Genomic DNA, 12,624 nt, shown 5'->3' with positions numbered 1-12,624 from the left:
GATGGAGGAGGAAGAGGAGGAGGAGGAGGAGGAGAAGGAGGAGGAAGAGGCTGCTGGTCACGCCGACTATGCGGAGGAGCGGGTCGGTGACCAGGTATTTGACCTCGCTAGTCAGCCCGGGTGGCTGGTTACAGAGGATGCCAGTGACCAGGCTACGGGGACGATTGCTAGGGCCAGTGACAGGGTAACTGAGTTAGAGATGAGTGAGACGACTCGTACTGACGATATCGGGCATGATGCCCCTTATGCTTATGTTTATTTTTTTTTCTCCTGTATTTTTGGGGCCTGCGATGCCCTTTCAATATCGTTGGGTTCATGCATTTTGGACATGGAAATGGAGAGAAAATGATGATCAAGATGATGGATGCAAGGTAGAACACAAACATAACACATAAGCCTAAAAAATTTCAAGGTAAGGATGGAATATTACCTACTCCTTTGCTATTCAACACTTGAATCTTCTTTCTTGGAATCTTAGTTCTTCAAGTGAAGTTGAAGAACCTCAAAATGTGATCCACACAAGCTAAGGATAAGAGAACCGTGAGAGTGAGAGAGAAAATAAGGGTGTGATTTTGCTTTAATTGATTCAATTCAATTAAAATGGCATAAAACTTAATTTATATACCATGGGCACAAAGTGTAATTTTAAATTATTTTGGGAAGGCCTCAAACAATTTAAAATTAACTTAAGAATAAACATTTATGTCAAGTCCTTGGTTTTATGGTTAATTCATAATTAGACCAAATTTTAATTCCATTAAATATTCTAACTCTTTAGAATAAAACCAATGCACTTTTGCCCCCATTATTGAATCCGATTCAATAATAATATTTACTAAATCCTTATTACCCTTGGTTAGTGCTAGCTATCCATGGATAATCATTTCTCACTAATACATTAATTCGGATGCAATTGTTTACGTCCGAAAATCATTATTCTGATTAATGATATGTATTACTCTCTCTCCTTGAGCTTGGTTTTATGTGTGACCATTTTGGTTCACTGTGATCTAGCCATGAGCTCAATATCAGATTTTGATATGCTTCGTTATAATTCTTTATAATCGAAACTCCCACTGATTATGGTAGACGTCTAGCAATATTCCATAACCCCTAAATCACAATGAAGTGTAGACTCCAATGAACCTATTTTGATTGTACGTACTGTGTAGTCAAATACCTCTATTCTAATCTCGATTAAGAATGGTTCATGGTATGTCAAAACCTTTAACTTAATCTTTAATCGAATTGTCAATCGATACAATGGAACTCATCAACATGAAACTAGTTTTCATCTGACATTCATTATACTCTAGCCAGAGATTTTCCTTTTCCAATGTTTATTGACATTCGTCTAGGAACTCGAGATTGGACTATTTCGAGTTAATGGATCCCATCTTGACCATCACTTGTCCTCGCACATGAATAACATATGACCAAACTGGCTTATTACATAAGACATGAATAGTCTTGTGCTTATACACCATGTGAAACATATGCATCCTATGTTGAATCCAACCGTGATGTCTCAGATCTAAGGATCAATGGTACACTAGCACGATCCTACGATGCATCATTGACCATATCCATGTGATTCATCGTAATCGGTCGTATTCGATAAATAGTTCACTAACCGTTTATCCATGCTAATGCCTCAATGACATACCTCTTATCATCACCCACACTAATACCATCACATGATATTCAATAGAGACATTCAACATGCCTACTATGCAATGTTATTGCCCAATTAACATTACTTGCATAGGGAATTCTTTGATAATTTGATCTTCTGAAGATCCGTGTCATCCGGACATTTCACATGCAATATTAAATATAATATAATATAATATAAATGAAGCAGAAAATCAACATGTGAAATAAGAACACTTTCTTTTATTCATAATACATTTACAAGATATAATGTCCTGAAACCGACAACACGACTGGTTCCTAGGGCATACACTAACAAAACTCTCACTTGTACTAGTGCCAATCGCTATGGTATCTAATACCCATCTTCTCAAGATGATAGTCCAACTGCTTCTGTGTCATCGCTTTAGTGAGTGGGTCAGCTACATTCTCTGCCGAAGGTGTTTTCTGCACCAAAATTTCTCTAGCTCCAATGAATTCTCTAAAAATGTGATATTTACGCTGAATATGTTTTGACTTCTGGTGTGCTCTTGGCTCCTTTGCCTGTGCAATAGCACCAGTATTGTCACAGTACAAGGTTATCGGATAAACCATGTTTGGAACCACACCATGTTCAATCATGAACTTATGCATCCAGACAACTTCTTTTGCTGCTTCTGAAGCGGTAATGTATTCAGCTTCAGTTGTGGAATTGGTAGTAGTTGATTGTTTAGAACTCTTCCAACTGAATGCTCCTCCATTGCATATGAAAATGAACCCAGATGTAGGCTTTCTATCATCCACATTTGATTGGAAATCAGAATCAGAGTATCCTTCAATTTTCAACTCTAAACCTCTATAACTTAGTATTAGATCCTTAGTTCTTCTTAAGTACTTAAGGATCGTCTTAACAGCTGACCAGTGTTTTTCCCTTGGTTCGGACTGATATCTGCTTGTAACACTCACAACATATGCAATATCAGGCCTAGTACATAGCATAACGTACATGAGACTACCTCGGCTGAAGCATAAGGTATTCCACGCATCCGCTCACGCTCCTGGTCAGTCTTTGGACTCATATCTTTTGAAAGATGAATTTCATGACTGTAAGGCAAAATTCCCCTTTTGGAGTCTTGCATGCCGAACCGTTTCAGCATCTTTTCTATATACATCTTCTGGGATAAGCCTATTAATCCAATGTTTTAAAACTCAGCCCGGCCCTGCCTGACCGGTTAAACCTGGACCCGGCTGGCGAGCCAGGCCGGGTGAGCCCCAAAACTGGCATTATTAGTCTGTCTATTAACACTCACGGTTGGATCGGTGCACTGTAGCACCCGCTGGTCCAACCGTCAAGTTTAAAAAATCCAGGTCATTTAAATTTTTAATTATATAATAATTATAATATATATTAATGAACAGTAAACCCCAAATATTTAACATTTCCCTAATTCCCCCCCCCCCCCCAAATTTTCATGACATTTCTCACCCTTTGCTTTGAAAGTCTGAAGCTGAACACTGAACTCTGAAAATTACCGCCGGAATCTTCCCTTCACCATCGAATCTCCTCCCATTTGCCTTCACCGTCAATGGCTTACTTCGTCGTCAGTTGGGGTACTGCGAATCTCCTCCTATTTCGCGATCTTCTTTGGCCTCACACACTCATCATCACCACCAATCTACACCGGACATCCATTATCGTCATTCTTCTCAGAGCTGCATAGTGGAGACTCAATCTCAATCTCGGAGCTGCACACACTGTTCTTCACATTGCTTGAAACTCATGACTCAGCTTTTCATAGCTGCCCTGTTCACAGCCGAGCTCCACCTCCCCGATGGTCAACGAACAACAGCTCATCTTCACCACCACCAGGTAACTGTCACGATGTATGCATATGTCTTTGTTTCAGGTCTTGTGCATGAGATTGAGATGTCTTTGTTTAACGGTGTAAGCATACTGCTCTCTGGTAAATTAAAGCCTAGTGAACATGCTTTACAGTTTGAACTTTGAAGGGAGAACTAATGACAATGATCAGGCCTTTCTGATCCTAAATTCCTAATTGTAGTAAAAGTTCTGTATCCATTATTTATTTATTTAATTTTTGTTTTGTAAAAGTTATTGAATTCATTCAAACCTATAAGATTTAACTTGATTGGTGAATGGTGAATGGTGAACCAGTTCTGAATTGTTGGTAGTTGGTACTTTAGGCAGAAGCGGTGGTGTTGTGTTGAAAAATGAAAACTATCACTTTGTTTCAACAAGAGATAGTGATAGTTTTCCCTTTTGTTTAAACCAATAACTAGGAAAACTCCAAGTCTTATAATGCAAAAATCTCATGATATTATACATTGGGGGCAAACAGGCAAAGTCTCATCAAGTAAAATCCTGACATTGTAAAAGTTGGTTGGAAGATTGTTGAAAGAAGAAAAGAGAAAGGACCTGTTGGCATAACATGGAAAACAGTAAAAGTGAAGGATAATACAATGTAGGCAGAACCTATGCATGTGTTGTCCCTTCCACTTTTTTTAGAGATTTAGGAGTTCATTATGGAACTATTTGTTTGAATACATGTAATTCTGTAAAAAAAAATGTGGACAAGTGGTTTAAACTTATTTGTTATTTGTGTTGCCAGGGTAGAGATCAAGATTAAAGACAAAGAATATGTCATCATCTGGGTCTTGTCAACAATCTGTTTCCATGGATGTTTCTCAAACTTTTCGAGAAAGAAATGATATAGCATGGGCACATGTTAATGAGGGCGTGGATGAAAATGGGAAGAAGATATTAACATGTCTTTACTGTGGCAAGATAATCAGAGGTGGAGGAATTTATCGAGTGAAATTACATCTAGCAGGTGTAAAAGGAGAAGTTGGAAAGTGCCCTAAAGTTCCTTTCGATGTTAAATTCAAGATTGAAGAAGCACTAAATGAAATTAGGGCCAAGAATAAACAAAAAGTTGAACTTCGTAAGAATGTCAATCCTTATGGAGCTAGTGTACAACAATTTGAGGGTGATATGTTAGATGAAGATAAAGAGTGTGAAGAGGTTTCTCCATGTCCAGCTCCAGCTCCAACTTCAACTTCAAGCAGTAAGAGAAAAAGATCTATTAGGATAGGTGACTATTTTGCTCCGAGGACTAAGTCTGGGTCTTAGCCCTCAATTAAGAGTTTTTTAGTTGGAAAAGAAGCTAAGTGGAAAGCGGACATGGTTGTTGCAAGGTTATTTTATGATTCTTGCATCCCAAATAATGTTATTAATTCAATTTATTTTCAACCTATGGCAGATGCTATAGCTGCAATTGGTCCTGGGTATAAAATCCCAACTTACCATAATTTGCATGTAAATTTATTGAGAGATGCTAGGAAAGAAGTGCAATTACTTGTTGATGGTTACAAGAAAACTTGGGAGGATGTTGGATGTACTTTAATGGCTGATGGTTGGACAGATAATTTACATAGGTCGTTGATTAATTTTCTAGTGTACTGTCCTAAAGGAGTGTGTTTTGTGAAATTAGTGGATGCTTCAGATGTTGTAAAGGATGCTGCAAGATTGTTTGGCTTGTTTGAGGAAATAGCTTTATGTGTTGGACCAAACAATATTGTCCATCTTGTCACTGACAATGGAGCAAATTATAAAGCTGCTAGAAGAATGTTGTCTGAAAAATATAGCAATATTACTTGGTCTCCTTATGTAGCACATTGCATTAATTTGATGTTGAAAGACATAACTGAGATGAGTCATACAGTCAACCTTTCGACACGTGCATCTAAGGTTACAAAGTTTGTGTATAATCATTCCTTTATGCTAGCTTTGCTGAGGAAAAAATAGGTTATATACCTTTACTTCATATGCTTATAATTTATATTGTCAAGACATATTATATATGTACACTTTTTAATAATTTACCAAGTACTAACATTTATTGTTTATCACTTGAATAGGGTTGGACAGAAATTATACGCCCAGGTGCAACCCGTTTTGCCACAACTTTCATTGCATTGAGCAACCTACATCAACACAAACATGACTTGCAATCTATAGTGACAGATAGAACTTTTGTGGAGTCTCGATATACAAAAACTAATAAAGGCAAAGCATTTATTTCCATAGTTCTAGATAACCAGTTCTGGGATGACATTGTTATAGTTTCCAAAGTTGTGAGTCCATTGATGCGTATGCTCCGGATTGTAGACTCAGATGAGAGACCTTCAATAGGATATGTGTATGATGGCATGTACAGAACGAGGATGGGGATCAAGAAGCTGTTTAAGAACAAGAAAAATTTATGCAAGCCTTATACAACAATTATTAAGATGCATTAGGATAGAATGTTGCGCCGTGATATTCATGCAGCAGCATATTATTTAAATCTTGCTTTTAAATATGATGAAGATACTTTTTCCAAAAAACCTGAGATCATGTATGGTTTTCTTGACACTATTGACAATAAAGCAAGTGCATTCAAAATGAGCAAGACAATGTTAATGGAGGAGAGTAGATTATATCGAGACCGTCTAGAAAGCTTTTCTCGTGAGCTTGCTCTTCAAACTTGCAAAACTACACGGCCAGGTATGTAATAGTTATTAACTTTTTAAGTCTAATTTTTAAGTTATGAAATTGTGTTTATTTCTTATGTAATTTATACTTTTATTCTCAATTAGATGAATGGTGGAGGACATTTGGGTTTAGGACTCCAAATTTGCAAAAGTTTGCAATCAAAATTCTAAGTCAAACTTCGGCCTCTTCCAGATGTGAGCGAAATTGGAGTGTTTTTAAACGCATACATACTAAAAAGAGGAATAGAGTGGAGCATCCACGGTTGAATGATTTAGTTTTCACTCATTATAACTTGCGTTTGCAAAATAGGTATAAAGTCTTCTTCATTTTGTTATTTTCATTGATGTCTTTATTGGTCATGATTTGAATATTTAATTTTTTTATTTCAGGAGTTGTTACAAGAAAATTACATATGATCCTATTGATTATGAGAGTATTGATAAAACTGAATGGTGGATAGTTGATGAGGAAGAGGAGGTTGGTGAGCTTAATTATGATGAATTAGAACAATCATTATATGGAGAAGGAGCTATTCCTATAGATGGTGGTGATCACCCTTCTTATTATGACTCAACAGATGCTTCAGAAGGTTATCTACAATTTTTTAAGCAATTTCAATTTGGTATTAGCTAGTTTATATTCAATTAGTTTAAATGGGAAGATTTAACTTATGGTTTTCCTTTTTTGCTAGAATTTTTTGTCGATGATGTCACCGATGTTAATAATGATGACGATCATCCATCAGGTGGTGTGTGAATTGTCAATTTTAATTGAGGATGGAATGATGGATTGATTGATTGAAGACCATTTGGTGAAGATCATTTTTTGTTAGAATGTTGAAATGTTGACTTGAAAGTTGAAAACTTGAAACAACTATTATGTGATTTTTCTTCATTCATTTTGTTATTTTGATTTGTAATTTGTTGTATTATTGATGTAATGATGTTTGATGATGCTTTGCTATGGATTTTTTATTTTGGAGTTTATGATTTGGACTTTAGAGCAAAATTTGGGAAATAAGTGGATTATGTGAACAGTATTTTTATGATGTCATCATGCTGACGTCAGCATGATGACATCACCAGTTGAACCAGCTGGTTCAACCGGTTAAATCGGTCGACCCGGGACCAGACCATCTTGCCGGGTTTTGTCCCAGGTCGATTTTTAAAACATTGTATTAATCCTTTCGTTCTATCTCTATAGATACAAATTCCTCAGATGTAGGTCGCTTCTCCTATGTCTTTCATGGAGAAAGTTCCGGATAACCATAACTTAACTTCAGTCATCATCCCAATGTCATTTCCCATCAACAATATGTCATCTACATACAATATGAGACATATGATTGCATGATCCTTTGTCCATTTATAAACACAGGGTTCATCCAGATTCTTTATAAAACCAAACGTTTTGATTATTTCATCAAACCGAATGTTCTAGCTTCTTTAAGCTTGTTTTAACCCGTAAATGGATTTATGCAGCTTGCACACTTTATTTCTTTCAGAACTGGATACAAAACCTATAGGTTGTTGCATGTAGATATTTTCCTCAATAAATCCATTGAGGAATGCTGTTTTGACATCCATTTGCCATATCTCATAATCATAGTGTGCAACTATGGCTAGCATAATTCTGATGGATTTAAGCATAGCGACTGGTGAGAAAGTTTCCTCATAATCCAACCCTTGTTTTTCAATATAACCTTTCGCAACCAATCTTACTTTGTAGGTCTCTACATTTCCATCTTTGCCAATCTTTCTCTTGAAGATCCATTTACATCCAATAGGAACTATTCCTTCTGGAGGATCAACGAGAGTCCATACTTGATTAGCATGCATGGATTCTATCTCAGAATTCATAGCTTCTAGCCATTTTCCAGAATCGATATCTAATATCGCTTCTTCATAACTTCTAGGATCATCCACATGACTGACTTCTCCAATCATGATAGATTCAAAAATCTCTTCATAAAGTAACCCATATCTTTCTAGAGGTCGAGATACTTTAGATGATTTATCAATTGAAACCGTTTCAGGTATTAATGTTTCTTGAGAGGGACCACCCATTTAAGTAAGGCTCCCTGGACTCTTCCTGGAGCACAATTTTTCTTCTTGGATCACTCTCTTCTAAGAACTCTTTCTCAAGAAAGTGTGCATTCCTACTTATCGAAATTCATTGATCAATGTGGAAGTAAAAATAATATCCCAAACTATTTTTGGGATACCCTATAAACCGACCTTTCTCGGATTTAACGTCCAACTTGTCTGTCTTGACAATTTTGACATAAGCTGGACAACCCCAAATTCTCATATATTTGAGACTAGGAGGTTTACCATACCACATCTCATATGGTGTCATCTCAATAGATTTAGATGTACCCTATTCAGAATATGCATAGCAGATTCAAGGGCAAATCCCTATAGTGACGTTGGCAAGTCCGTAAAACTAACCATCGACCGTACCATATCCAAAAAGTACGGTTCCTCCTTTTAGACACACCGTTATCTTGCGGCGTATATGGAGGAGTCAACTGGGATATTATACCATTCTCCTTTAGAAAATCTCAAAATTCCGTACTTAAGTATTCACCACCACAATCTGATCGTAGAGTCTTAATACTCTTTCCGGTCTGTTTCTCTACTTCATTCTTAAACTCTTTGAACTTTTCAAAGGATTCAAATTTGTATTTCATTAAATACAAATATCCGTACCTAGAATAATCGTCGGTAAATGTAATGAAGTATTGAAAACCTCCTCGAGCCATTTCATTAAATGGTCCGCATACATCTAAATGTACAACCTCTAATAATTCTTTGGATCTTTCCCCTTTACCCTTAAAGGGCGATTTGGTCATTTTTCCTTGAAGACAGGATTCACAAGTTGGATAGGGTTCTGAACCCAATAGGCTTAAAAGCCCATTTGCTTCTAACCTGATTATCCTTTTATCTCCTATATGACCTAATCGATGATGCCAAAATAATTTTGGATTAATTTCATTTCGAGATCTCTTATTTGTAATGGTATTAATCATGTCATAATCATTCATTACCAAAACGTACAAACCATTTGTATTAATTGCTTTGCCAACTAATTCATTTCCAAAATAAATTAGACATTCATTTCCATTAAACTGTATTTTGTAACCAGATTTACATAAAACAGAAATAGAAATGAGAATTCTAGTTGCTTTGGCAAAATACAAAGTTCTGTACAAATACAAAATGTGTCCTGATGGCAATGTCAAATGGCAAGTCCCCATTGCCTCGGCCGCAACTTTTGCTCCATTTGCCATCTTCAAAATTACTTCACCTTTTAACAGTGCAGAACTATTCCGCAGTGCCTACAATGAAACACAAATGTGAGATGTAGCAGCTGAATCTAATATCCAGGAATGATCATTTGAACTAACATTTAATTTAAATTCTATAACATAAGAATGGAACATACCTGTTGGAGCTTTCTTCAAGCTCTTCAGATAAAGAGGACAATTCCTCTTCCAATGTCCATCTTTCTTGCAGTGGAAACACTGGCCTTTATCATTGACCTTTTCTTTGCCCTTTTAGTCTTAGAAGCATCCTTCTTGAAACTAGGCCTTTTCTATGGTCCAACTTTTGGACCCTTCTTTTGCTTCCATTGCTTTTTCTTAGTCTTACTAGAAGAAGCTGCAAAAACATCTCTTGCCCCTTTTCCTTTCTTCCCTGCTTATAGAACTGTTGAAACAGTTCTGCAAGAGTGCACTCAATCCTATTGAGATTATAATTTATGATGAAGGCCTTGAAACTTGGTGGAAGGGATTGCAGAATCAAATTCACCTCAAGACTGTGGCATCACAATCTCAAGTGTACGCAATTGCCCTATTATACTACTCTTTTTCATAACATTCATCTGGGCAACTCCCTCCCTAAGCCTCATTGTGAATAGTGTCGAACACATTGTATTGCTTCACACTGAGTTCTCACCATACAACTCTTGTAAAGGATATTATCTCATTCGCACTTTCCATCTTTCATGCTCAACCTGGAGCTCAACATTCATTGATGCTAGCATGTAGGTTCGAGCTCGCAAGTCATCCTCCTGTCACTTATCGAAAACTTCATTTTCTTGCGGTGTGGCATCAGGAGACAAAGAAAGTGGAAGGGGTGCCTCCAAGACTTACCTGATTTTTTAGGAATTGAGAATAATTCTAAATTTTTTAACCAATTATTAAAATTAGGTCCGATAACATGTTATCGAGAATCCTCAAAAGCAAGTTATTGTTATTTTCGTTAACTAAATATCACAAAATACCGAAAGAGACTGCAAGGAAAAATATAAGTTTATTAGTGTCTTGTAAATTCAAACCCTTTAATGCTAATCTATTAGCTCCCACTTTATTCAAATCCCATACCCCCTAAATGATGATTTGGAAATTTGTTGGAATAAATTTCTAGTGGGGAACTAAATTCTTATTAAATTTAATTAAACCTCACATACTAGAAATCTTGGTCAATTAAATTTAACAAGTAGGAAACTATTCCTTTTATATCACTATATAAGGTATGATTCAATTCTGCCTCTAGTTTGGATACCTCACATAAATAAATCTTGGTACCCCGACTAGATAATCCAACCCATTATGCTTTCTTAAAATAGAATTCTCATTATACTCTCACATAATAGAAATCTTGGGTATTATGAAAATTTCTATCCAAGAACTAAGACAATTAATTCCATGTCATAAATTAGCATCCCTCACATAATAGAAATCTTGGGACTTAATTTTATGCCAAAGAATTAATTGGCCCATAATGGAAGGCTGGATCAAATTGTTTGTTAGGGAGATTATTAGGTTTAACCTTTGATTAAAAAAATGTTTTACATTTATCACATTCATTAATTCAAATGCATCCATAAATATAAAACATGGTGGGATGATCATGGGGTTTTGAAAATACATCATAATTAGGTAAACTATTCACTAATTCTATTGCTCCTTGGGATCTTCATACGGTGATTGATTGGATCTCCATCCTCCGTCCAGTCATACGATTACATAAACCAATTTAGGACACGCAGGCCCGGATAACAAACTAATAGTAAATTAATTATTATTACAATCCATGAAAGAATATTACATGCCTAAATATCAAATTTTTTTGGGAAAAATAAATATGCACCCATGATCATCCCCTAATTAATATTCATCCGTCACATTAATAAATATTAATTCAATCAAGGGCATATAAATAATATTTATGCAAGTGCGAATTTATAAATAAAAGACTTCAGTAATAAATACCTAAAAAATGTGATGATGAACAAAATAATTTACTACCCTTAACTTATAAATCATTATATTATGCATCATATAATTAAATACTCTCACCTCATGTCTTATCAATTAAGAGCATATGACAAAACACAAAACTATGCATTAAAAAATAATATTTGTGATTCACGGATATATACATCATCAAATTAATGCACATTCACTTAACCTTCATCCATAACTATGATATGGCCGAATGTGATACTAATTTGCATCAATCATGCATTCAATTCTCACATGATTTTTCAAGCAAAATTCATAAGGAAACACATAATAATCACCATTAAAACATGCCTCTTTCACATATACAATTTATGCATGGAACAAGCTTAAACACTAACCTTAATCAACATGCAAACATTTGCATTCACAATACAATCCAACCCAAATGCATTTATACTCCATTATATCACATATAACTTCTTAAAAATGCATTCAAAGTACATCATGCATCCAAATAATGTTTGGTCGAATTCATCCCTTTTCAAAGTCATCGAACTTGCATCAAATATGCCTATATTACACATGCATGTATCATATGAATGTGATATATTTATATTTAGTCAAAAATGCATTAAAACAAAAAAAAAAAAAAACATGCATGTGACTTTAAGAACAAGAAATTTTGAATTCAAAATATCAAAATTTCATACAATCATGTCAATAAGCATGCATGTCATATATTGGTAGCCTTGCTTACCCTATATGCAATTAGTAGTTAGGTTAGTAAGGTTATTAATTTGGAGCATTCGGCATGCTACCAAATTTTGGCGCCGTTGCCGGGGAATGTTCTTTGTCGATTTTTTTTTTTTTTTTAATGTTCTATGTTCTTTTGTTATTTCATTTGATCAGTGTTTAGTTTAGTTGTGTTTTTCATTTTGTTCAATTGTGATTTATAGGTTCTTGAAAAAAAAAAAATTTGAACAGTAGTACTATTCCTAAGAGAAATTTTGATTGAATTAGGAGTGCTGCGAGTACTTGTTTCGAAGGAAATGAAATTCTGAGCAAGTCTAGAAATCATCTAGCCCCACCTTTTCGTTGTCAAATTCGATCATTTAATAGTGTTTTTGGCCAATTTTAGTTTCTGTTAAAAAAATTTATAATTTTCTTTTCTTTTTTTATTAGTTTT

The 12,624-nt window shown here is 35.3% G+C and overlaps 1 protein-coding gene across 1 annotated transcript; it reads left to right on the top strand.

Moving 5' to 3' along the window:
* Window positions 1–4,291: 4,291 nt before the first annotated feature.
* LOC116133510 lies at window positions 4,292–5,952 on the top strand. The gene is made up of 3 exons (XM_031419213.1): window positions 4,292–4,745; window positions 4,914–5,401; window positions 5,572–5,952. Exons 1-3 carry the CDS (start codon window positions 4,292–4,294, stop codon window positions 5,950–5,952), a joined length of 1,323 nt encoding a protein of 440 aa, XP_031275073.1.
* Window positions 5,953–12,624: the final 6,672 nt, after the last annotated feature.

This window comes from Pistacia vera, unplaced genomic scaffold (assembly GCF_008641045.1).
Source record: "Pistacia vera cultivar Batoury unplaced genomic scaffold, PisVer_v2 Contig270, whole genome shotgun sequence".
In the NCBI taxonomy this organism is placed as follows: Eukaryota; Viridiplantae; Streptophyta; class Magnoliopsida; order Sapindales; family Anacardiaceae; genus Pistacia; species Pistacia vera.
This window is presented reverse-complemented; position numbering and strand designations above follow the sequence as displayed.

Coding starts and splice junctions, on each gene's coding strand:
- LOC116133510 (XM_031419213.1), top strand. CDS start 4,292: ATGTCATCATCTGGGTCTTGTCAACAATCTGTTTCCATGGATGTTTCT. Junction 4,746..4,913: donor AAAAAGATCTATTAGGATAG/GTGACTATTTTG, acceptor AACCTATGGCAG/ATGCTATAGCTGCAATTGGT. Junction 5,402..5,571: donor TTTCGACACGTGCATCTAAG/GTTACAAAGTTT, acceptor TCACTTGAATAG/GGTTGGACAGAAATTATACG.